At 46.7% G+C, this 26,554-nt stretch overlaps 1 protein-coding gene across 1 annotated transcript in view; it reads left to right on the top strand.

Moving 5' to 3' along the window:
- MGP2 (MALE GAMETOPHYTE DEFECTIVE 2) overlaps positions 1-26,554 on the top strand; it is a 95,929-nt gene that overhangs the window by 30,439 nt on the left and 38,936 nt on the right. The window contains exons 3-9 of the mRNA XM_086824364.1: positions 428-514; positions 605-682; positions 775-866; positions 970-1,171; positions 1,291-1,381; positions 20,759-20,817; positions 21,144-21,292. Coding sequence (XP_086680490.1) covers positions 428-514; positions 605-682; positions 775-866; positions 970-1,171; positions 1,291-1,381; positions 20,759-20,817; positions 21,144-21,292 — 758 coding nt within the window. The remainder of the gene's footprint in view (positions 1-427; positions 515-604; positions 683-774; positions 867-969; positions 1,172-1,290; positions 1,382-20,758; positions 20,818-21,143; positions 21,293-26,554) is intronic.

Below are 26,554 nucleotides of genomic sequence, written 5' to 3'. Positions count from 1 at the left end.
GTTGCTGTCCCAATGAAGTCTCTAGAATAAAAAGTAAAGGTTTTCTGTAGAGGAGATGCTATACCCTTCATGTACCAAGAGAGCGGTGAAGGGGATGTTGGTTTGCAGATAGCAACAGCCGGGAGCCAGCGTTCTGCAAACCATAGACCCTGATGCTGGGAGAGCATCAAAGGACATGTCAGTCTGTTGTGGAATGTCAACAATGATAGAATGACATGCCAGCCTGTTGTGGCATGCACCCGCTTTCTGTGGAGCAAAGGATGTTTTTTGTTTCTTGTTTAGACTGGTGTCCTTGATGTGTAGGTTAATATCTATCGTGCATCTGGTATGTAGGTCAATATCTATTTGGCATTTGATGTGTAGTTAATATCTATTTAAGATGTCATTGGTTCATGAACAAATTTTGCATGGATTACTTGGATCCCAGGAAACAAATGGCTTGGGACTGGTTGCATATTCAATCAACGAGTGTGAAGTAGTCCTCAAGTATCCAGAAGGAACAAACAGCTCATGGGTGAGAAACGTCATAGTCACCTGTTCCTTTTCTTCTGGTTTTTGGGGTCACCTTTTGACATGTTGTACTAGTGTTATGCCTTTCATGCAGTTCAACCAGCAGTTCAAGACGTATGAGCCGCTAGAGTACCGCTTTGATGTTTGCGAAACACTTCTGGTTTGGGAGCAGGTGGGGGTTTTTCTAACGTCTTATGAAATCCAAGCACCTTCTTTTCCAACCACTGGAGTGGATTGTTTAACATGAATGTACTGTGTCAGCAGTATCGTAATGTCACGACAATTTTGACGAGAGAGTATTTGGATGCTCGTCCAGATGGGTGGCTTCGATATGCTGCCCAAAGAATAGCACAGCTGTACGCCTTCTTTGCCTTTTCATATTGAAGTTGGCGTCATTTCCATCTTGTGAGTCCTTCTATGCAATCAGGGGTAGCCGTCCTCATGTGGTGACATTCTCAGGGGATCAGACAAATGCTATAACATGTCGAAATGCGAAGAGGAGTTGCAGCTGGTTCTTCCTGCCAAGCCACCTTTTAGGCCACGCCAGTTTGGCACTTGTGCGGTGGTTGGCAACTCAGGAGACCTGTTGAAGACAGATTTTGGCAAAGAAATTGATGGCCATGATGCTGTTATACGTGACAATGAAGCTCCTGTGAATGCAGTAATTCAATTCTAAACAATCCCTTGCTTTTGACTAAGCATATAATGCTAAAATCCTCAATGCACTAACAATGATGGGTATCTCATGTTTCAGACATTGACTTCGTATTTGCAGTGCAGAAATATGCCAAGCATGTCGGTTTGAAAAGGGACTTCCGCATTGTGGCCAGAGGAGTAGCTAGAAATATGAAGGAAGTTGTCCAGGGAGCTGGTATTGCTTGATCTTTTCTTCAAAATTATGTAACTAATTTTTACACCACCTGTAGTTACGAGATTCCCCTAAGTCTAGAGGGCTGGGCTATTCTATGAGGTGGCCGATTTGATTAGAAATGCCCAAGCTGATGGGTACGCAGATAGGAAGTCTAGAGGGCTAGGCTGGTGCATTTCTCATCAAACTAGCCACCTCTAGGTTTTCTATTTATGTACCCATGCTTGAGGTGTAAGATCCCCCAAGATCTCCTAAACACAAGACAACAAGATTAGTACCAAATCAAAGGGGTGCAGGCTAGCTCCCCTCCCATTCGTATTTTTAAATCCATAGACCACCCCCAAAGCCAAAGGCTAAGGCTTCCGTGGATTGTGTCCTAGGCATAGGCCTTCTGTCATCCAACAACACTGATCGGATACAATACAGTAGAACAACCGACTCAATAGGCTCATCCCACTTTTATAGCGTCAGTCAACCTATAAATAGCTGTCGACTCACATAGTTGGGGATTCACTTTGCGTCGCATAAATAATTTTCTCTTGCTCTGAATGTCTTTTTCCCCTTTGTCTGTACAAAGCATACTGCCTCGGGGTGCTATATTCATAGGCATGTGAAACCATCCTTGTAAACTGGCCTCGGTCTTCAGACAAAACCAAAGGGCGGTGCAAAAACAAACTTGCACACAAAACACTTCAACACCTTTGAGGACCAAGAAAAGGAAAACAAACAGGGGGAGCTAGAGTGCTCATGCAAATAGTCCATGGACACCTGTCATGTGCATCATATGGACATTCTGAGGGCTAAATCCAGAAGAGGCAGCGCAAACATGAAGAGGATGCTGTCGGCTGCCAGAAAAGACTGTCGGCTGCATGAAGGCTGACGTCAGCAGTGCCAGAAGTGTGTCAGCAGCAGGCGCATCATAATCAAGGAGTATATCCAGTCGGGGCTGCGTTAAAGGACATTAATGAATTTATGACTGGCCGACGAGCAGTCGGCCAGTCTACCAAGTGTCCAAGGGACCTATAATTGGTGTATTCCACCTTTTCAAGAAGGCAGCCTAGGGCTGCAGACAAGTACCTTTTTGTACTATAGCAATATATTGAATTTCCAGCACTTTCTCTCTCTCTCTCTCTCTCTCTCTCTACTCTCTCTCTACTCTCTCTCTATATCTGCGTTTTGCATCAGATGTTTTCCAAGAGTGTTTAGGGCTGAAAGAAGACTCCCAGAGCTTCCGCGTGTTACATTGGTATCAGAGCATCAGGCGCAGCAAAGCTAAACACTGATTCAGTCCCAGATGATGGTGTACAGGTCCAAGGTACATGAAAGTACACGGATACGAAGCCCAAGGCAAGGAGCACAGAAGCGGGAAGAACTCCTAGGAGGTTTGTTGGTGGTGTTCCACAGTGCCAGAGGGGATGGCAGTCCTGTGAGCCAGATAGGTTCTCGGGCAACGGTCCCAAGGGAGGTTAACCTCCAAGGGTGATGTGAGAGTGCCAGACTCATTTCTTAGGAAAGAAGACCAAGACGGTGTTCAGAGTCAGGGCAGGAATGGATTGTGGACTAGAGGAAAACAAATGCATAGATCTTCGTCAGAGACAGAGTGGTTTGGAGAACAGGCTGGGTTTTCAGAGAAAAAGGGTTGCCAGGGATGGATGATGACAGAGGGACTTCGGGAAAGGATTGGGATGATGACAGTCATCCGAGAGCAGGTTGGAATCCCGTCATCAAGTTTAGCAGAGGGGGATGTCATGTGCATCATAGATGCATCATATGGACATTCTAAGGGCTAAATCCAGAAGAGGCAGCCAGATAAAGAGTATGAACCAGGTAGAACCAGGATGATAGAGCACAGAGCACTCTTGGCAGTGTAGATTGGAGAAAAGACGTGGAGAGCAAACATGAAGAGGATGTTGTCGGCTGCCAGAAAAGACTGTCGGCTGCATGAAGGTTGACGTCAGCAGTGCCAGAAGTGTGTCAGCAGCAGGCGCATCATGATCAAGGAGTATATCCAGTCGGGGCTGCGTTAAAGGACATTAATGAATTTATGACTGGCCGACGAGCAGTCGGCCAGTCTACCAAGTGTCCAAGGGACCTATAAATAGGCCCAAGTGCATCTTGTTGTAATGATTCATTCCATTAGGGAATGGGTCATTAGGAGTCCCATAGGGGGACAGATTTTTGGTGTATTCCACCTTTTCAAGAAGGCAGCCTAGGGCTGCAGACAAGTACCTTTTTGTACTATAGCAATATACTGAATTTCTAGCACTTTCTCTCTCTCTCTCTCTCTCTCTCTCTACTCTCTCTCTATATCTGCGTTTTGCATCAGATGTTTTCCAAGAGTGTTTAGGGCTGAAAGAAGACTCCCAGAGCTTCCGCGTGTTACATTGGTATCAGAGCATCAGGCTCAACAAAGCTAAACATTGATTCAGTCCCAGATGATGGTGTACAGGTCCAAGGTACATGAAAGTACACGGATACGAAGCCCAAGGTAAGGAGCACAGAAGCGGGAAGAACTCCCAGGAGGTTTGTTGGTGGTGTTCCACAGTGCCAGAGGGGATGGCAGTCCTGTGAGCCAGATAGGTTCCCGGGCAACGGTCCCAAGGGAGGTTAACCTCCAAGGGTGATGTGAGAGTGCCAGACTCATTTCTTAGGAAAGAAGACCAAGACGGTGTTCAGAGTCAGGGCAGGAATGGATTGTGGACTAGAGGAAAACAGATGCATAGATCTTCGTCAGAGACAGAGTGGTTTGGAGAACAGGCCGGGTTTTTAGAGAAAAAGGGTTGCCAGGGATGGATGATGACAGAGGGACTTCGGGAAAGGATTGGGATGATGACAGTCATCCAAGAGCAGGTTGGAATCCCGTCATCAAGTTTAGCAGAGGGGGATGTCATGTGCATCATAGATGCATCATATGGACATTCTGAGGGCTAAATCCAGAAGAGGCAGCCAGATAAAGAGTATGAACCAGGTAGAACCAGGATGATAGAGCACAGAGCACTCTTGGCAACGTAGACTGGAGAAAAGACGTGGAGAGCAAACATGAAGAGGATGCTGTCGGCTGCCAGAAAAGACTGTCGGCTGCATGAAGGCTGACGTCAGCAGTGCCAAAAGTGTGTCAGCAGCAGGCGCATCACGATCAAGGAGTATATCCAGTCGGGGCTGCGTTAAAGGACATTAATGAATTTATGATTGGCCGACGAGCAGTCGGCCAATCTACCAAGTGTCCAAGGGACCTATAAATAGGCCCAAGTGCATCTTGTTGTAATGATTCATTCCATTAGGGAATGGGTCATTAGGAGTCCCATAGGGGGACAGATTTTTGGTGTATTCCACCTTTTCAAGAAGGCAGCATGGACGGGCCGCCGACCATATGGGCCTGCAGGGTGAGCATCTCATATATGCAGTAGATTCTTTAGCTCCTTTTCTTGCACACCTGTTTAACAGGGCACTAGCAGAGGGTTTGCCTGCGGAGTGGACGATGCAGACCATTGTGCCGATTCACAAAACAGGGGATATGCTCGATCCGAGCAACTACAGGACGGTTATGGTAGGCCACGTGCTGGCCAAACTCTATGGTGCAGTGCTGGAGCAAGAGCTTAGCTTATATGCTGAGCGAGCAGGTTTACGCTCATCAGGGCAGGCAGGCTTCAGGAGAGCTTTCTCTACCACTGACCATGTATTCACTTTGAGATGTATGATTGATCAGGCCAGAGTGAGGAAGAGAAAGCTCTATTGCTGCTTTGTGGATTTCCGCAAGGCATTTGACACAGTACCACGAGAGAGGCTCTTTCAGCGCCTGCAGTCTCTTGGCATACCAGCAGATATGACATGGGGCATCTATGCATTATATGAGCAGGTTTTTGGGCGAGTCAGATGTCCAGGAGGTATGTCCGAGACTATTGCTAGCACCATTGGTGTGAAGCAAGGATGCCCACTTTCCCCCACGCTATTTGGGTTATACATTGATGAGGTGGCTGACTTCATTACACGGGGAGGCGGAGATGGAGTTGATTTAGCAGGTACCTCAGTACATATTATGCTCTATGCTGATGATATTGTATTAGTGTCTGAGTCCCCAGGTGGTCTACAGCAGCATCTACATGCACTCGATGATTTCTGCACACAGAGGGGTCTTACTGTGAACCTTGGGAAAACCAAGGTTATGGTCTTTCATACATCGAGACAGGGCAGGAGTCAGCTGACATTCAGTCTCGCAGGATGCCCGGTGGAGGTGGTGACATCATACGTGTACCTAGGGGTCACCTTCTCTGCAGCAGCCACACGCTTTACCATGGGTTCAGCAGCCAGAGCTAGATTGACATGGGGATATGCAGCATTGGCTATGCTAGAGAGACAGTGCCACTAGGCGCATTTTCAGGAGCCCCGGACAAAGGGGTGGCTATTTGACACATTAGTCACACCGGCATTGATGTATGGAGCAGCAGTATGGGCGCCAGGCCTTGCTACCCATTGGTGGACACAGATAGAGAGACCACAGGCCCTCATGATGGCACGCATGATACGCAGCAAACCGTCAGTACCTCATGACATTATCCGAGCAGAGTTTGCTGCGCCTCCTATGATGGTAGAGGCCATATTTCAGACTATATGCCTGCTAGACAGATTCAGAGAGATGCCACAGGACAGATTATCATACAGAGCTTTTCAGGCATCTAGACAGTTGGCTGAGGCAGGAGACAGAGGATCATGGTATGCACAGGTCACACATTGGTTCTCACAGCATGGCCTAGACATGGATCATCTACCACCATTCCAGTATGACAGGGATGCACCACATATCCGTCTCTCTCATAGTGAGAGGAACAGAGTATTGAGACAGGATGTATGGCAGCTCTATACACGAGAGACATGGATATCGCCTGCACAGCCTCTTCTACTGAAGATGCTATACTACAGAGATCACTTCATGAGTATCACTGATGATGGATTCATAGAGAGGCCTAGATACATGGAGGGCTTTTTACCACACGGCTCCCGAGTGGCTATTGGTCAGCTCAGAGTTTCATCACACCGATTGGAGATTGAGACTGGCAGAGCAGCACGGATCCCCCGAGAGGAGAGGGTATGCAGATTGTGCAGAGAGGAGGTGGAGAGTGAGGAGCATTATGTATGCAGATGCAGAGCATATACAGCCATCAGAGAGAGATATCCCATTTTATTCAGAGAGCCACATTCCCTACGCCAGATCTTTGAGGCAGCAGACCAGCGCATACTGGGGAGATACATTCTAGACATACAGCGCCACAGAGAGACATTATTACAGGCTCAGACAGCTCCAGAGGGGGGGCGACAGACACAGATTACTACATTTTTTCAGAGATCCACACCCCTCCCAGTCCCTACACGGCAGGGAATTACTCTCCAGAGAGCAGAGACACTTAGAGCCCGCAGGAGACAGAGGACACCTGGCTTTCGGACACCACGCCTATACCAGAGAGAGATGACAGAGATCAGAGCTCAGTTTCACAGAGAGGGTGCGGAGCGACTGGCTCGCTTCAGAGCACACCCAGGCATGTTCTTCAGGGAGCTGTGGACACCCCCTTCACTGATGTATACCATTTTATATCCCCAGTATGGTACAGGATGGAGCTAGCTAGGTTGCATATCATGATTGTATACTCCATGCATATAGCTTTGCATTCTCCTAGTAGTAGAGCTCCAACCCCTGCACACCCAGATTCAGCTTTTTTATTCAGTACTTTTTCATTTTGTTGGGATGACAGAGGATACCCCATACAGGTACTCCGATTTGTCTCATAGGCCGAGTTCGGTCTTTTGGAAGACGTTAATAAAATCTTTCTTTCTTTCTCTCTCTCTCTCTCTCTCTCTACTCTCTCTCTATATCTGCGTTTTGCATCAGATGTTTTCCAAGAGTGTTTAGGGCTGAAAGAAGACTCCCAGAGCTTTCGCGTGTTACAACACCGATTGGCCCCAAAACGCAGTGGCGTCCCTTGCAGTATTTCTTTAATTGATTATAAGAGAGCTTTGATTACAATAAGGCTGGAAACTCAGCCGTCACAGTAGAACTCATGAAGAAAACTGAATGAAGATGTGCAGAAAATAGAGAGAGAGAGGGAGAGATGGAGAGGACACAGTATTAGGTCCCAAATACCCTCTGTAGGGCCCCCACCACGGATGGTGTATTTGCTTTATTAGAATGATGTGAATCTGAAAAGAAAATACTGAAAACCTTGACCTTTCTTGGCTGAGAAATCTTTGCCCTTGACCTGCAGTCCTTCAGCCCTTCGCTTTAGCAACTCCTTGGCTTGTCTAGCCCTTGTTTGCCTTGGCTCTTGGTGAAATATGAGATGAAACAATGGGATTGTGGCTCATCTATTTATACTACTCCAGGATGAGCAGTCGGCCAGCATTAATCCAAGCGGCCAGTTCACTTTCTGCCCACGACTGTAAAATCAGCATTAAATGCTGAAAATAACACATAAAAGCTGTGCTTCATTCCCTAGATGGCTTGGCGTCATGCGCCTGAATTCCAAGAGGCTGGGCACTGATTTTGCAAGTACCTTGAGGCCCTTGGGGATGCTTTGCATACAAAGTAATGCCTTTCAGACTGACAAATGCCCCTACTACCCTTCAGAGGTTTATGAACCATGTGTTTGAGCCTTTTTGGAGCTTCTATAAGGGTTTTCATGGATGCTTTCTATACATACAGTAGTAGGTCTACACATTTGGAGAGGGTGGAAGCAAGTTTCTGAAGGTTAGATCAATTAGGAGGTCAACTGAATCTTGAAAAGTGTCATGTTGGAGAAAGGAAATTTAAGAGGTTAGTTGAATCTTGAAAAGTGTCATGTTGGAGAAAAGAAAGCTACTCTTTTAGAGCATGTTGTGTCTGAACAAGAGATAGAACCACATTCAAAAAAGTAAAAGCTCTTATTAATATGACTTCTCCCAAAGATACCAAACAGCTCATGAGCTTTCTTCAAAAGGTTAAATACATGGCAAGGTTTAGTAATCTTCTCTCTCAACTAATCTTTGAAGTTCAACAAATGGTGTATTCTAAAAGCTTTCATTGGGGAGATTTGACATCATTCTAGAGGGAGACTCACAGCGCGGACTGGCACTGTTTCATGTGCAGGACAGTGCACACCTGACCTTGGACTCCTGTGCAGGACAATGCACACCTGACCTCGGACGACTGAGATGGATCCCTGGCTGACTTGTCCCGGACTGGGCTCACATGGGACCAGTTCACCATCCCAGGTCCTACACCTTCTGTACAAATATGTCTACGTGGCATCCAAGTGCGGGATGCACGTGACACATGAGGCACAAGACGATCCAAGATGATCCTCCATCCAGCGCTCACCTCCCGGTCGCTCTCCTGCTTGTTGCCTTGGAATTCTGGGTCCACCACATAAGCTGCTGCATGCAATGGAGAGTAGTAGGAATTCCACCTTCCTAGACACAAGGCATGGATCTCCTCGTATCTGTCTTCGTCAGGCACAAAGTCTTTCAACTTCTCTATCATGCGATCCATGGCCTTGTAGACCTTGCCTATGCATGGTTGTATAGCGTCTACAATCCTCAATAGGTGGACTATGGGCCTCACCATAGCATCTGTGGTCTTCACACGCTCCCACCAAGAGGCGTCATCCGCCCGTAGCCTTCACTCTTGGCCAGTGTTTGTACGGGACTCTTGCATGGCGACAAACTCGTCGCTAAGGAAAAGCCCCCTTAAAGCATCGCTACAATCCTTCAACTGGCCCAACATGAGAAAGTTGTAGGCAAACCGGGTGTCGGAATATTTGAGGAGAGAGAGACACGACCTCTTGTTGAACTCATGCTGAAGTCTTTGGTGGTTGAGGACAAAGGAGACCATGGTGTTGGCCTCCTCAATGAGCGGGCTGATCCGTGGCAATGCCCCGATGTCCTTGAGGAGGTTGTTTAGGCAATGAGCCATACAAAAGGACACCGTGACATGTCCATACATACCTTGGAGAATAGCTCCCGCCGCCCTATTGGAAGGCTCCCCATCTGCAACAAAGCCCACTACATGCTCGGGGCCAACGATCTCCATAGTGGTAGATGAAGTACATCTCTCCGTGGGAATATGCAACCACGCCGTGAATACTCCTCTTGCGGGTGTCACTCCATCCATCCACAATGAGGGAGACTGCGTTCCTCTCCCATTGCTGCTTTGTGTTGTCGGCTGCTTGCTCTACAATGCGCTTCTCCTTCTCGAGCAATGTAGTGCGCAAGCTCTCGGATGAGGGGGGCGTATAGGTTGAGCCATACTCCCCAATCTTCTTAACCATGACCTTGAAGTATTACCTTGAAGTATTCCGATCTATTTAAGAAAGTAATTTACTAATGAGAAGGGGACTAGGATGATGAAAACATGAATGATGAATTGGCAATGATCGATTGCACTTACCTAGCTGCTTGAAAGGCAATGTGCTCGTGGAAGAAGAAGCAGGCCACCGCCATATCTGTCGTGGCCCTGTGAAAATGGAACAGCACAAGTCTGGGCATGGTGGTTGCTGAGCCAAAATATTAAATGATTCACATTTGGGGTGCCCGGACAGAGATAATGATGTGTGGACATCTTTAGGTGTGAAGGGGGAAACTAGAACATTAATATTTTAATGTTTTATGTATGGTTGCTCCTAGGCCTTAGTGGTCCCTAGGGAACTTTAATGATTATTAAAGTTGGGGCCCTAGGATAAGTTTGGAGAGGGGGGCAACTCCACTTTTGGGAATTGCATGCCTCTCTCACATCACTCTCTCTCTTGCTTTTGGGAGTCGTGGAAGTTCAATCGTGGAGGAGAGGAGAAGAAACGTGGGACTGCTGGCTGCTGGTTTTTGTTGGAATTTTCTGTGCAGAACAGGCCATACAGTCCAGCTGTACAGCTCTGTACGGACAGGCTGCTGGTACATCTACCTGTACAGGCTGCGCACAGGTACAAAGCTGCTGCTGCAGGTACATCTACTGGTACAGGGTGCGCATAGGCACAGAGCTGCTGTTGCAGGTACATCTATTGGTACAGGCTGCGCACAGGTACAGAGCTGCTGCTGCAGGTTCTGCTGTGCAGGTACAGTGTACGGACAACTGTACGGACAGAGCAGGTGCTGGCGGCGCTGGACAGAACTGGTACAGGTGGCGTTGATTGGCTGAGCAGGTACAGTCGGGTACAGAGACTGGTTTCAGGTAGCGCATGCAGGTACAATGCCACGTGGATTGTCCGTTGTGAAGCAGAGTTGTTGAAACAAGTGTCTGCAAGTACAGACTGGTACAATCACTTCCTCCGGTGCAGATCCACGAGCTGATTTTGGTAAGCTCTGAACTTGTTCATATGTCTTTCTTTCCATTGGCTTATGTTTGTTGCAGAGTTGTGCTATCTGGCCCCTTGTGAGAGGAGGGGTATGGCAGATTGAAAAGGGTGGAAACAGAGATTGGGACAGTGAATGTATGTTTGAGCTGAGTTGTTGAATCATGTGCATGAGATATGCCAGATGTATGCTCAAGGCTGTCCTGCTGAATGGTCTTGGCTGATCAGAGGGAAGCACAGAGTGTTGCTTTGAGACACAGATCTGTGTGTGTGAATCCTCTGTGCTAAGAGGTATTGTGGGCTGCCAGATTGGACATACAGGTGTTTTCTCTTGGCTGGTTTTGTTGTACTCAGCCTTACATATTTTTGAAATTGAATAAAGAAATACCGCAAGGGGCGCCAAGCTTTGGGGCCAACAGGTGTCGTTCTATTTTCAGATTTGGGGCACTCTAGCTCCATTCACATTTGTTTTTATATCTAGACTACAAGTGGAAGGGTGACTGCTAGTCTACCGCACTTTGGTTTCTACCAGAGGCCGGTTTCAAGGTTCCGTTGCCGGGACCAATCATCAACTTTCTAAAGGGGGTGAGCTCGTGGTTGCCTCGAGGAAAGTCATCGCTGAAAAACTCAGCAACATGTCTGATATAGAAGATGAGTACTTTTATCATGAAGATGAAGAGCAAGAGACCTCTCCTGAGAGAAATGGATCTGAGGATATTTTTGCAGGAGAACAGGCTGCAGATGATGAGCATTATGAGGATGTGACACAGCCAGAAGATGTGTTTGGTAAAGAGGATGATGATGCTCGGTTTAAAGATCGTTTGGCTGGTGTTATGGATGTGTTTATGCAGCTCACACAAAGTGAGAAGTTTGCTGAATTTATGAGATCCCGTACAGAGCCCGAAAAGAAGAAGAAGAAGGTGCGTTCTAAGAACCTTCCTCAGGGTCATAGTGGTGCCATCCCACAGGATCCATCTTTTGGCCAGTTTCCGAACATGCAGCATGCTTATGGTGCTAACTCTCAGAGTTCCTTCTTTGGACAGCCATCTATTCCTCAGCAGACTATGCATCCAGGTTATTTTGGTGGTGGCTCGGTGTTCCAATCTATGACTGGGGGTTATCCTCAGGGAGGCATGGGTATGCCATGGCCTTTTGGAGCTAATTTTCAGCATGGTATGCAGGGGAATATGTATAGTGGTATGCAGTCCGGTATGCAAGGAAATATGTTTGTGGGCATGCAACCTGGAAACAATCACTTGGGTACTCGAACAGAATGCTGAGCCTCCTACTGCTGCGGGGGCTCATTTCTAGCCACGGGCTCAACCTCTACAACTGACTGAGGCTGTCCAGCTGGAACAATAGACAGGGAATCATCATCAGACTCATCTCAGTCTCCAAGAAGTGGCGGCTCATCTCAAGAGTGGAAGTTGGAACATACTCATCGAAGAAGACATCTCTGCTGACAACAACCTCGTTTCGCTACGGGTCATACAACTTGTATCCTTTGGAAAGAGAGTTATATCCCACAAATACACGCTTCTGGGACTTTGAGTCAAGCTTCCCCCTTTGCTGTCAGAATGCACAGCGGAAATGAAGACAACTGCTCTAGAGAGCAATACACAGATGAAGGAGAGAAATGAAATGAAATGTTATATTAACGTCTTCAAAAGGCCAAAGTGACCTATGAGACCAAAGTTACAACCATGTGACATCTGATACACTGTCTGGAAAAGAAAGAACTGAAGGTAAGTATCTAGCCCTACAATACATCAGTAGGGAGCATCCGGAAGCAGCAACTAGGGAGAGTGGGAAGCTATTGCTACTAGTCAAAATGGGGTACATGAGTACCTGGATACATGAATACATGAATATGGGGGAGTACAAAAGTGACAGTGAGTACAACAGTATATGGCTAGAGTCGTAATCATCCTAGGAGCTCTAGCATGGGTCTCTGCCGGATGGCCTGGATATCTGCCATAGTGAGATGCGTGGTCGGACGAGCCCGATGCCTCGCAATGATGCTCTGAATCCTCCGGTGTAGGCACCGTCTCCGATGTGAGGATCCGCGAACCCTCGGGCGTCTGGATCTGCCCAACTGGATAGCTCTCTCAACTAGAGTCCCACGGGGTGCCCACTACTGGGCTGTCGGCTGTGTGTCCTCCCGAGTAGTCCCTCTAAAGAAGTTAGTAATCTGTCTCTGTGTGGACTCCCTGCCAGTCGGGCGTCTGCTCCTGATAATGGACTCTCTGAACCTGCGGATCTCCAGGAGATAAAAACCCAAGCATCGCTGATCACAATAGTCCATGACTCTAGCCAGTGGTCCAAATCCCTCTCTGAAAAGGCAATGGTAGCGCCCTCGAATCTCATAATATGCTGTGCAGCAAAACAGATGTAGTGCTCCTCCGTCTGTGGCTCTATCCAACAAATCTGACAAATCCTGTCCCCTGGAGGTATGCCTCTAAATCTGCCTGTCTCTATCTCTAACTGGTGTGAAGAGGTGCAAATCTGCCCAATGGCGCACCTCAATCCATGAGACAGATGGGTATCCATGTAGCTCGGTCTAAGTATAAAGCCATCCTCAGTGGTGCGGAGAAGATTGTCTCGATAGAAAGCCATCTTCGTCCCCAACTCCTGTGAGGGCTCTAGCCATGTCCTCCTAGTGTCCAACTGAATGAGGTCTTGTCTGATGACTCTACTAATCTCAGAATGTGTCAAGGTGAGAGAGGGTGCCTCCAGAGAGTATTGGAAGGGTGGAAGTCTGTCTAAACTGAACCCGTGGAGCTCAAACCAGGATGCTATTTGCGCATACCAACATGAAGTGTCTCCCTCCATGGCTAGCTGATGAGAGGACTCTAAAGCAAGTCGTGCATACTGGTGTCGGGGAAGCTCCCAGGTGCTATGAATGAAGGACACTGATCTGGCAAGAGCCTCGACTACGATCGGTGGTGCTCCCATCTCGGCTCTGATAATCTCATGGGTACCGAGGCCTTAGCCCGAATCATCCTGGAGATCATGGACACAAGTGGTCTCTCCATCGATCTCCATCCATCGTATGTGCGTCCTGATCGACTGTGACGATCTAGGCTAGGCCCCCAGATCTGTACTCCATATAGCATAGCCGATGTGACCAGCATGTCAAAAAGCCACAGCTTAGTGCGTGGCTCGTGAAACTGTACCTGTGAGCACATCCTCTCTAGACCTCCTAGTGCTGTATATCCTCTAGTCAATCTGGCCTCTGCTGCCCCCCTCATGGAAAATGTGGGCCCAGTGAACACCACTCCAAGATATGTGTATGAGTCAACATACTCCACTGTCTCCTGTCCATATGTGAAAATAGGCGCTGATCTCCAGATCCACTGAGCTGTAGTGTTAAACACCATAACCTTGGTCTTACCAAGGTTAACTGAGAGCCCACTGTCCTGTGCATAAGCATGTAAAGTATCCAAGTGCCTCTGCATACCCTCTGGTGAGTCTGCTATAAGCACAAAATCATCAGCATATAAGAGCAGAGGTATCCAAGTGCCAGCCAACTGGGCTCCTCTGTCCCCTCGTGTCCCAATATAATCAGAGATCTCATCAATGTATAGTACAAATAGAGTCGGAGAGAGCAGGCAGCCCTGTTTCACCCCTATAGTGGAGTGTACTGGCTGGGAGAGACCCTCTGAAGTCCGCACCTGCCCAACTACCGTCTCATAAAGTGCCATAATACCCCAAATGAGCTCACATGGAACCCCCAAGTCTTGCAGCCTGCGCATCAGTCTAGCACTGGGCACTGTGTCAAAGGCCTTGCGGAAATCCACAAAGCCACAGTAGATCCTCCTCCCAACATTGGTATCAGAGCTTCGTTAGGGTTAGCATTAGGGTTTGCCCCCCCTGCTGCCCTTCAGAGCTTGAGCCTATTGCACACATCAGGGCTCTAGGGTTTTGCTGCATTAGGTTAGGGTTAGGGTTTTTCCCTTAGCCGCTCTGCCGCTGCTCAGATCTGCGCCGTCCTCTGCGTGCGCCACCAGATCTGTGTCGTACGCCTCTGCATCCTCTACATCGAGCGCTGCTTGTCACCCTTTGCGCTGCCCAATTCGCAGCACCGCCGCCGCCTCTGTCGTCGCCCGTGCGTGCGCCGCCGTCGACTGTAGCGCAGCCACCTGTACTGTCGTCGCCTACCAGATCCGTGCGTCGCCGCCACCTCCACAACTGCCAGATCTGTCATCGCCGCTCTTAGATCTATGCCGCCCATCATCTGCCCAACGCTGCCCGTCGCCTGCCCGTTGTACGATGCCCTGTACCTGCGCCCTACCCGCCGTACGATTGTAAAGTGTACCTACAGATCTGCACCACTCTTGCAAAGTGTACCTGCACACTGGAAAATTCGAGGTGTTTGAAAATTTTCAAAAAAATTTCAATCTCATACAGATTTCCAGGTTAACTTTGTGAGATTTGCAAAGTTTTGACCTGAAATTGCACAAATTGCCTATTCAAATTTGGGGCTTTTCACCATTGAGCCTGCAATTGCAACATTGGCATTGATTTTAGCAGATTTGGTGCATAATTGCACTAGAAATTTGGGGATTTTGCAAAAATTGGCACTATTTGCAGGCAATTTTGGGTATTACATACACATTTGGTTGACATTGGGGCATTTCCCCCAATTTTCTGGGTATTACAAGCACATTTGGTTGGCATTGGGGCATTTCCCCCAATTTTTGGGCATTACAGCATTTGGTACAGGTGACAATCGCATTAGCAGATTTACAGGATTTGCACACTTGTAGCTCTTACAAGTGTCAGCTAATTGTGTTTTTCACGGCACATGTATGCATTTGTGGTTTGCTGCAGTATATGTATGCCATTGTGGACACTTTGACAGATTTGCATCATCGTGCAGTACACTTGCAGATTTGAGACATTCATATGTATTTCTCGTGGTGAAGGAGTTCCCTTTTAGTCCATTGGTTATCTTGCTATTTATCTCCCGCATTCTTACGGTTTTGCTGGGCATAGCCTACTCTTGGTGACTTGTGACAGATTTGTTGTGCTATCATGGCCAACAGTAATAATGATCTCTGGTGAATGCTATCTCAAGAGGACAAGCTCAATGGGGACAACTACCCTTTGTGGGCTTATATGATGCGTCATGTTTTGGTTGCCAAAAATGTATGGCTGTATGTGGATGGCACTAAGGAGCGTCCTCTTGCACCTGCTCCAACAGAAAGTGAAGTGATTCCCGTTCATCCTCCTGCAGGTCCACCTCCTTGTCTTCCTCCTACTGAGCAGCAGCGTACTTGGGATGCTAGGGATGCTTAGGCCCATGCATTGATTGCTCTCTCGTGCCGCAGGCATATCATTCCGCACATTCGTTCTTGCACCACTGCAAAGGGTGCTTGGGATAACTTGGTGGCATTGCATTCAGGTCGCAATGCTTGAGACTGACCGCATGCTTGAAGGTGACTCTATCGATTAGTACCTTACGCATGTGAAGGACCTACGAGAGCAGCTTATTAACATTGATGAGGTCTTGACAGATAGCTATCTTGTTCAGACAGTTTCGCGTAACTTGCTTGACTCTTATTAGACATTTGGCACCACATTGCGGTTGTTGGCTGGCAATGCACCTAATGCGGTCACTTTTGACAACCTTGTGACACTCTTGCTCAGTGAAGAGCAATCTCGTTCCAACAGGAGCAACATGATGTCTGTTGAGTCAGCAATGGCTGCTCCCTTTCGTGGGAATAGATCTGGGCCTAAACCTAGCCCATCGGATCCTCCCAAGACAGAGGACAAGCCTGAAAAGAAAAAAGCGCTGCAACTATTGCAGGAAAACAGGGCACACCATAGAGGAATGCACAAAGCGTATTGAAAGTGAAAAAAAGAAGAAGCTGGCATCTTCTTCTACAGGTGCAGATCAGGCCAATTTGGCTACACATGTGTCAGCCTTGACCCTTACATCTTCATCACCTGCAGAGATGTCTTCTGATGCCATTGCTTTTGATGACTATGTTTATAGTCTGTACTCCATGGTATGCATCGTCTGGCAGATGCATTTCAGGGGGAGATTTTACTTGCCCACATGCAGTTGGTGATGCCTCATGGTCACTTATGCTTGTTGACCCTTATACTGGTCTATGCTAGACGCTTTCTCTGATGTGATGTCTATTGGACATGCCTTTTATGTTGTTTTCCCTTGCAACGGGATTGTTTCTACGGTGTTGACATTGTCACTTTCTCACATGCGATGTTTACTGGGAGTGCCTTTTACACACTTGGCCAGTGATGGCTTGCTCTCATGGTTTTGACATGTCACATGTATATTATTCATTGTGGGATTATGCATCTTTACACTTGCCATACATGCCACTGATCATGGCATCGCTGAGAGTTTACCTATCCTCTCATAGCATTGGCTGATGCCCACCTCGAGCCCCCACTTTTTCTCCCCATTTTCAGCTTTTCCCATTGCTGAATTTTTACTTTTATCAGCCCTACCATTGCTGATTTTTTTCCTCATTAGATCCTCCATTGATGAGTTTCACTTTTGCAGCTTACATTGCATGTCTCACAGGCATGACTTCCGGATCCTGTTGCCTTTACACATGCGTATATGTGCTACCTCTTCTTATACTTATCACTGGTGCAGTTACAGAGCATTGATGTGGATTACATGTAGTTCAGTTTGGCATTTGGATGCTTGCCTTCAGGGGGGTATTATGCGATGCCTCTTGATTTGATGCAGTTGATGTCCACATGATCTTTGCCATGCATTTCTGGTGATGCATTTATGTACTACTGTGCTCTAGCATTAGCACTATGACATTGGGGATTCTCCTTTTCCCCGTCATAGAGTGCTTGCTTTTTCCATTGGCACTGCAGTTCACTCTTACTGTGGAGCATAGTGCAGGGCAGCATTCACAGCTTTATCACCCTGCTGCTACCCGTTCACACCATTCACTTGAGGAGGGTTTGTTGGTCATGTCCACTCCCGGCTAATTCAGGTGTGAACCCAGCTTACTCACGGGCACTTTTTCCATGTGACTGGACATAGGTTTTTTCCCGTGTGAACACACTTATGTGTGTTGGGCACTTTGCCCTAGGCCTTTTAGTACTCACTTGTACTTTCATTTCTGTAGGCATATGCTCACTTATGGTAGTGCTATGTGTGAACAGGGCTTAACCAAGGGTACTTTTTCCCATGTGGTTTTTCCCCTTGGACATCAAGTGTGAAAGGACACTCTAACATATAATATTTTGTACTTCTATATTATATGGATGTGGCACACATGCAAGGGTTGACTTGCATTTTGTGGATACCACACTTTTGGCTCTCTCTCTCTCTCTCTCTCTCTCGACATACAGCGCCACAGAGAGACATTATTACAGGCTCAGACATACAGCGCCACAGAGAGACATTATTACAGGCTCAGACAGCTCCAGAGGGGGGGCGACAGACACAGATTACTACATTTTTTCAGAGATCCATACCCCTCCCAGCCCCTACACGGCAGGGAATTACTCTCCAGAGAGCAGAGACACTTAGAGCCCGCAGGAGACAGAGGACACCTGGCTTTCGGACACCACGCCTATACCAGAGAGAGATGACAGAGATCAGAGCTCAGTTTCACAGAGAGGGTGCGGAGCGACTGGCTCGCTTCAGAGCACACCCAGGCATGTTCTTCAGGGAGCTGTGGACACTCCCTTCACTGATGTATACCATTTTATACCCCCAGTATGGTACAGGATGGAGCTAGCTAGGTTGCATATCATGATTGTATACTCCATGCATATAGCTTTGCATTCTTCTAGTAGTAGAGCTCCATCCCCTGCACACCCAGATTCAGCTTTTTTTATTCAGTACTTTTTCATTTTGTTGGGATGACAGAGGATACCCCATACAGGTACTCCGATTTGTCTCATAGGCCGAGTTCAGTCTTTTGGAAGACGTTAATAAAATCTTTCTTTCTTTCTTTCTTTCTTTCTCTCTCTCTCATTTCTGTGTGTGAGCTTCTCTACCCTGCACCTAACCCTAATGTGCAGGTTTGTGTGTGTGAGTGTGTGAGTCCAACACCCAACATTTGGTATTAGAGCTGGGAGCTAGGAGCTGGCCCTGGAGTAGTGCCTGTGCAGAATCTGCAGAAAAAACTGTGAAATTCCGTCGACGTTGTGTTTTTCCGTCGCCTGTGAATTTTCATCGATGCTGTGTTTTTCCGTCGACGTCCGTCCGTCCATTCCGTCGTTGCTCCGCCGTCCGGCCGCCAGAAACGGGCGGCACTAGTGGGGAACCCACCACCTCCGCCCAGCCTCGCGAGCGGCAGCCTCATTTGCGGCAGGCGTTCCAGCGGCGGCTCCGCCCAGGTGCGACTCCCACCTGCCGTCCGCCCGCCGGTGCTCGGTTCCCAGCGTCGACTACGTTCCGGCTGCCCAGACCCGTCGACGGTCAGCAGTTCCGTCCCGGCTGTTCCGTCCCCGTCGGCTCCGTCCATCGGTCTTCTGTTCCGGCTGCTCACCGTCGCCCGTTCGTGTTGCTGCTTCCTTCCCACGGCTTCCGGCCGTCACTTACCGGCCGTCTTCGCCCGTTCCAGGCCCTTCGTGCTGGCCCACGGCTGCTGGCTCCGCCTACCTCGTTGCTAGCGACTCCAGCTCACCTAGCCGACTCCATTTTTAATCCTTCCTAGGAACTGATCCATTACTTTTTCCCATGTGGTTTTTCCCCTTGGACATCAAGTGTGAAAGGACACTAACATATAATATTTTGTACTTCTATATTATATGGATGTGGCACACATGCAAGGGTTGACTTGCATTTTGTGGATACCACACTTTTGGCTCTCTCTCTCTCTCTCTCTCTCTCATTTCTGTGTGTGAGCTTCTCTACCCTGCACCTAACCCTAATGTGCAGGTTTGTGTGTGAGTGTGTGAGTCCAACACCCAACAATTTCATATCATTATTGAGTACATCTTTTCCAGCACTCTCACGTTTCTCTGTGCTTGAGGTTGTGTGTGTGTGTGTGTGTGTGTGTGTGTGCAGGCTAGCTTCCCTCCTACCCAACAGTTATGGGAGCAAAGGCTCAACATTAGAATTTGAGTACTAGTTTCTAAAAACACTTTTTAAGTGCCCAGATTGGACTGTAAGTGTTACTTGACACCTGTTCTTGGGATTTTCAGGTGTCCTTGAAACCCGTAGACATTTCACATGCATTAAATCCAGGGAATGTCTAGGCTCAAAAACAGTTCATGTGCCCAAATTCATTTTCCATGCAACAAGTAGGCGTGACATGAACTGCATAAGAAGACAAGTTTTTAAAGTTTGTGCCAAATTTCCGTGCGGGAAATTTCTAGGAATCATTGCTGGGGACAAAGAATGTTTCATCCAGGAGTTTGTGCTTGAGAAGCCCAGATGGGTTTTTCCAGGAAGCAGGTGTCGTGCACACAGAATTTCATGCATTCGGTCCCGGTAGAGTGTAGGTAGGGACCCGCTTTGGGGGGAAGGTGCAGATGCATTTTACATGTGGAAGCAGCCAGAACCAGGCCGGGATAGGGTGACCATGGGCAAGGAGGCCGGACAGCAGGTGTGGGCAAAGCATTGAGGCTCAGTCTTAGTACAAATGATAATAGTATTGGTAGGAAAATCATATTGTGAGCAGCCTCACCAGCTCTATGCAGTGGACGTCCAAGTGTGGGCACCTTCGTGTCTCAGTACAAAAAGAAGGGCATCCCCTTTTTCCAAGAAAAGAACAAGCTTCTACCACAAGCAAGTCATCGTGATGTCTATAGTTAGGTGGTTATTTTGGTCATATGTCTGTGTATCCAGATATTGAATCAGTGCTATGCTTTTTTAAGGTATTAGCGCTTAACTTGTTGTACATTGGCAGCTGAAATGAGCCACATATTGGGCTTTTTAATGTAGAAAATCTGGGCACTTTTTCTAGTTGGCATCTTTGTTTTCAATTTTTGTTGATTTTATGCTTTTGTAATGCCCTTTTTTGGTTTCATTTAACGGAATTTGATCTTCTCTCTCACAGTTCCATTAGAACTGGTTATTTAGTTTGGAGAAGCCTGATCGTGTCTGTCATTGGCTTTGCAGTAGATGAAGTTCTGATCATAAAAAGCCTGATCCACAGAGATTTCAACACTATGATTAAGGTATGGTGAGTTGATGGCTAAGGTTCACAAGAACTATTATATGGACAATTCAATCCATAGCTTGCTAGCTTCATGGTTTTGTTGGTTTGCAACCACGTAGAAGAGAAACTTCATTTGTTTAAGCTACACTTTGGGCATGTTTTGAAGACTTCTTATATGCATTACAGTGCCCATCATTAGTTGTTTATATAGTAACTAGGGAAGCCGTTGAGGTAGGGGTTTATTAAGGGTTCCTGTTTGTTAAGCAGGCATTTTGTAAGGGTGCCTTTTTGTAGTTACAATAATTATTTTATCAGAATGTTTGATTTACTGTCCACCTTGTACAGGAGCTTCCTAATCCAGTTTACCTCTTTCAAGGAGTGGTGTTCCGACGTGGTGCCAAGGGTACAGGGGTGAAGTCCATAGAACTGGCACTGTCTATGTGTGATCAGGTGGACATATATGGCTTCACTGTTGACCCTGGATATACTGAATGGTATCTCTCTCTCTCTCTCTCTCTCTCTCTGGCTTCACCTCCCATTTGGCCAATAAAATGAAATTTCCAGTATAACTCAACAATGTGTATTTATGTACAAGCTGCCTACTTATATTTGCTTTAGTAAATTTTCAGGGGAATGTCTTGGGCACAAAATTCCACTTATGTGATGTGACAAAAAGCACAAAATGTGGCCCACGGCCTAGATAAAAGAAACAACCTAGATCCAAAGTCCAAGCCTCAAGGTGACATGCAAATAGTAAGGAGATATCATGCATGGCTACTACCAGTGATGCCATCAAGGAGACTATCATCTATGTCATCCAAGAAAGCCATATCATCAAGACCAACATCTGCAGCATCCAAATCTTCAACCCCATCCTGACCAAGATCTGCAAGTCCATGTGTCTCCTCATCATCCGAGGACTCTTCATCAAGCAATATAAACTTCTTTGGTTTGAGAGAAGCCATATCCCCAAGCAAGCGCAAATTAGCACTTACAAAAATCAAGTCATTGACTTGTTTTGTCCCAAATTTGTTCCTCTTCTTAACATGGCCGAACACACTCCGTAGTTGCTTAATCGGAGAGGAGCTTGCACCTTGAGACAAGATCCTTACTGCCAATGATTGAAGCTGTGGTGTACGAGCCCCATAATCCTTCCACCATAAAGCAGCCCCTATCTTAAACCTATCTCTCTGTGCATTAGTCGATCCAAACCTTTCCAACTTGTTGCGATAAAATCCAAGTTGGTCTTTCACCAACCTTCGTTTATCTGCATCACGAACTTGCCTAGAAAGCATTGTCTCCCAACCATCCATCACCTCATCATCGGCCTCTTGTCCACATCCTTGGAACTCGGGATCCAAGACATACGCAGCAGCATGCATAGGAGAATGATAACCATTCCATCGTGCTTCACATAATTCTCGAACCTCTGCATATTTCTCATTAGACAAGCCCACTTCCCCTATTTTCTCTATCATTCGATCAACCCCCTCATAAACCTTGCCAATGCATGGCTCCCGTCCATCTGCAATCCGCATCAAGCGCGTGATTGGCTTCATCATAGCATTGATAGTGTTGACTTTATCCCAAAATGTGAAGTCTTGTATGGTTCTTGCAACCTCTATGCCGGCTCTTGACCGAGAAAGAGCCCATCCCATCCACTCATTGCATACAACTAACTGCTTCAAAGGCAAGTGCACTTTGGATAACCTCTTCATCATGAGAAAGTTATAACCAAAGCGTGTCTCTGAGTACTTCAAGAGATCCTTTTTGGGCGATCTCTTGCGGAATTCATTCAAAATAAACTGATGGTTTTGAATGAAGCTTATTATCTCCTTGCCTTTTTGAATGTGTGGATCAACCCATGGCAAGCTGCCAACATCCTTCAATAAGTTGCTCAAACAATGAGCAAAGCATGGACTAAATGTGATATGCGGATACCTATCTTCAAGCTTAAGACCAACTGCTCTATTTGTTGCCTCACCATCAGCTAAGTACTGAATAACATTCTCTGGTCCAACTTTCTCAATACCTTCGGCCCACTCTTCCACAAGCTGATTTGCAGTTTTCCAGTCCTAGAAGCATCATGTGAGGAAATGAATTGCATTCTTCCTCGAGAATAGGCAACCATGCCATGAATGGACCTTTTTCGAGTCACTCCAACCATCTGAAATAAGTGACACACCATTTTTTGCCCAACTTTCATGCACAGACTCTAAAGCACATTCAATTGCAGCTTTCTCCTTTTGCAACAAGGTGGTGCGTAGTGTCTCATACGAAGGAGGCTTGTATGTTGGGCCATACCGTGCAATCTCTAGGACCATTTCAATGAAATATGGAGACCTGGCAACATTGAATGCTACATGATCATGATAAAAGAACCTTGCAACAGCTGCATCTACCCTCTCTTTCTTGCGGGGATCCCAAGCTGCTCCCAAGGTTTGCTGCTTGCCAGAGCTTGCACCCATAGGCTGCGAATCTTGGGAAAATGCAAAGCTCCCAAGTCCTCCATACTGCTGTCCATCTCCCAAGTGTACATCTTCCCCATGTCTACTGAAGTAAGATGCATCAATTGCCGGTTTCTTTCGTGCACATGCTTTCTCCTCTTCACTTGGGTACTTTGCCAAAAGCTCTCTACACATTTCAGGTGTTGTCCCTGGGCATTTGGTCACTTGTGCTTTTTCATTGTTTACATGGCATAGATGTGCTCTCACACGGTTTGCTCCTCTTGACTTCTCTTTGTTACATTGCTTGCATTTCCATCGTGTTGCACCTCCCTTTGATGAATACCTTTCTAGCCTTTCAACTTCGTCCCACCAAGTAGCATTCGAAGCCGATCGCTTTGAACCCGAGTAAGCCATGATTTCTTCAAATTCAGGCAAAAAGTTGAATAGACATTCAAAGTTAACCATTACAGAGAAATGAGTCCTTTTTCTGTCTGTTGTTTAATGGGGAGAGGCTGTGCAGTCCAGACTGTGAAGTTTGAACAATGACAGGTAATTTTTAAAAGACCAAAAGTTCAAACTTCAAAGAGAGAGAGAGAGAGAGAAGAAAGAGAGAAGCTTGCTGCCTTGCCTTGTAAAGATGTAAACTGTTGAACTTGAGTCTTGATCACTCTGTTGCACAGGGCCCAGGCAGGTTGCAGCGTGCACTGTTGTTGCTTGTAGACTGATACTAGGCACGGTGTTGAGTGTAGTATGTACCATTGTTGTAGACTGTAGTGTACAGTGACCAGTGCACACTGTACACGGCAACTTGCAAGGGCTGGGGGCCTGGACTCTGGAGGCTGGGGCGACTCAGGAGTCAGGACTGGCGGGTAGCTGTAACAAGCTGCACTGCGCAGGTCGGCTAGACGTACTGCCTGGTACACAGCAGTACGTACTACGGGCAGACAGGTGACAACAGTACGGGGCCCGGGCAGGCAGACGACAACAGTACGCAGGTCGGCGACAGCAGTACGAGCAGGCGACAACAGTACGGTCCCCTGCTACTATGATGGATGGGCCTCCTTTTTGCTTTTGGGTATGACTAGTGGCTCTAGTTGCTTATTTTAACCCTTGTATCATGGTGTGTGCTGGGGAGTAGGAATGTCTAACTGGGTCTCTTTCTCCTTTTAGTTTACCGGATACCTTTTGTTGTGCATTGGGGCTCTTGCAAGTAAACGGCCACCTACTATCACTGATCTTCTACTTAATGATTGTGCAACAAAGCCCTCTTTGTATGGACAGAATCGTTGCACCTCATGATATGCTTTGCATCAAAGCATGGTATGCTTATGTGCCTCCACTTGCTAGTGCTAGGTTCAATGATTGAAACTAATAGTAATCTCTTATTGACTGTTATCTGTCTATCTACACATGAGGTCAATATTGTGAGAAGTTTAGCTATCCAGTATGATGGAGGCATCTGTCACATGCACTCTGCACTGTAGTGCATGGTGACAAGATAGCTCATCATCATCAGGGCAACATTGTACAGTATTAGCACCTTTTAGGATGATATTTGTCGTACGCCATGACCCCATTGTAATCCTCAGTCCAGGATAAGTCAGGCACGAGCTACGTAGGTCATTCTCAGCCTTAGACAGTCAGTCAGTAGTCAGTTAGTCCAAGTCCCTTAACCCACTTGAAGAGATGCATTCATGCATGTAGATGTTGAGATATCGAGCTCAATTAGTGTTACGGCGAACATTGATGACCCGCCTGGGTGATAGCTTCCGCATCTACACCACTAGCATGGTTTGTGAGATTATGGGTGATATGCGGCCAATGGAATGACAGGCTGTGTGACAGCCATTTTGGGTTACTAGGGACTGGCATAGTTATAGCGCTAGCTCATTTAGTCGGGTTCACATTATGGATCGACCCTTGTATGTTGTAGTAGTTGAGTACTAACCCATATAGTGTGTACTCTTATCTTTATGTTATGCTGGTTGAGTAGAGAAGAAGAAGATAGAAGAAAATTAAGCTATCCATCTCTCTCTTGTGTCTTGCTCTCTCTTGTGTGTGTGTGTTTGCTTGCTAGGGTTTGCTCCCACATTCTCTTTATGGTATTAGAGCTTGGTTCGTGTGAGAGCTAAGGAGGCAAGCAAGAGGCAAGAACAAGCAAGGAAGGAAGCGGTACTACACGGGTAAGGGCATTATCATCTCTTTCCCCTTCTTAGTTTAGGTACAACACCTCCTCAGTAGCTCTGGGAGTACACATCTTCGATTGAGGAGCTGTCTTCGCAGGAGCGGAGCTACAGGGTAGGTATATCATCCTATTGGACATAGTTTTTTTAGCCAGATTCACGTTTCGAGCGTGTTACAGGCCTCGTTTCAACATTGCAAGATATTTTCTGCAGTTTTCTGGAAGTTTTGGTAGAGAATTGTTTTTGCTCGAAATCTGATTATTGCAGTGCAGGAGTGCATTTTGGAAGTGGAGACAAGATTTGCACATGTATTATTGATACTGGGTGTATGTACATGTACTCTGATCACATTTGGTGACACACAGGCTGTACAGGCTGTGCTGAAGTACTGTTGCTGCAGCAGTTACAGGAGATACTGCTGTATTATAGATTGCATACAGAAGTTGTCTATTTGCAGGTTATTTGATTGTTGCAGGAAAACATGTCTCACGGAATTAATTAGATTGTTAGTGAGAAGCTGGATAAGAATAAACTTATATGCCTGGAAGTTCAGAATGACCAATTTCCTAATGGATAAATGATTTTGGGATTATGTAGAAGGAGATAATGAGGAGCCTCCAGAGTATCTGAGGAGAATGCCACTCCTACAGTTATAAAGACATTCAAGGATTGGAATCAGGGTGCAAGAAAAGTCATGTACTGGCTTTCAATTAGTGTCACAGACACTATGATAGGACACATACAGGATGTAAACACTCCAACAGTTGCATGGCAGAATCTGGTTCAAATGTTTCAGACTAACACAAAGGCAAGGAAGCTACAATTAAAGCAAGAGTTACATACTGTGGAAAAGAAAAGCATGTCCATCAATGAATGTGTCTTAAAGATCAAGGGCATTGTTGAATCCCTTGGGTCTATCAATGTATCAATGGTGAATGATGATTTGGTGAGTGTCTGTTTGAATGGGCTTGACAGAGAGTACAAGCCATTTAAGATCTCCATTGCAGTTAGGGAGAATATTTTCAACTTTTGGGACTTAATATCTATGCTGATCATAGAAGAAAAGGCTTTAGGTGAGGATTCTTCTTCACAAAGCAAGAACATATTGGAACAAGCCTTCTACTCT

The sequence above is a fragment of the Cibotium barometz genome, chromosome 30 (assembly GCF_041138505.1).
Source record: "Cibotium barometz isolate CiBa-2024 chromosome 30, ASM4113850v1, whole genome shotgun sequence".
Classification (NCBI taxonomy): Eukaryota; Viridiplantae; Streptophyta; class Polypodiopsida; order Cyatheales; family Cibotiaceae; genus Cibotium; species Cibotium barometz.
Note: the sequence above shows the minus strand (reverse complement) of the source record. Positions and strands in the feature narration are given on the sequence as shown.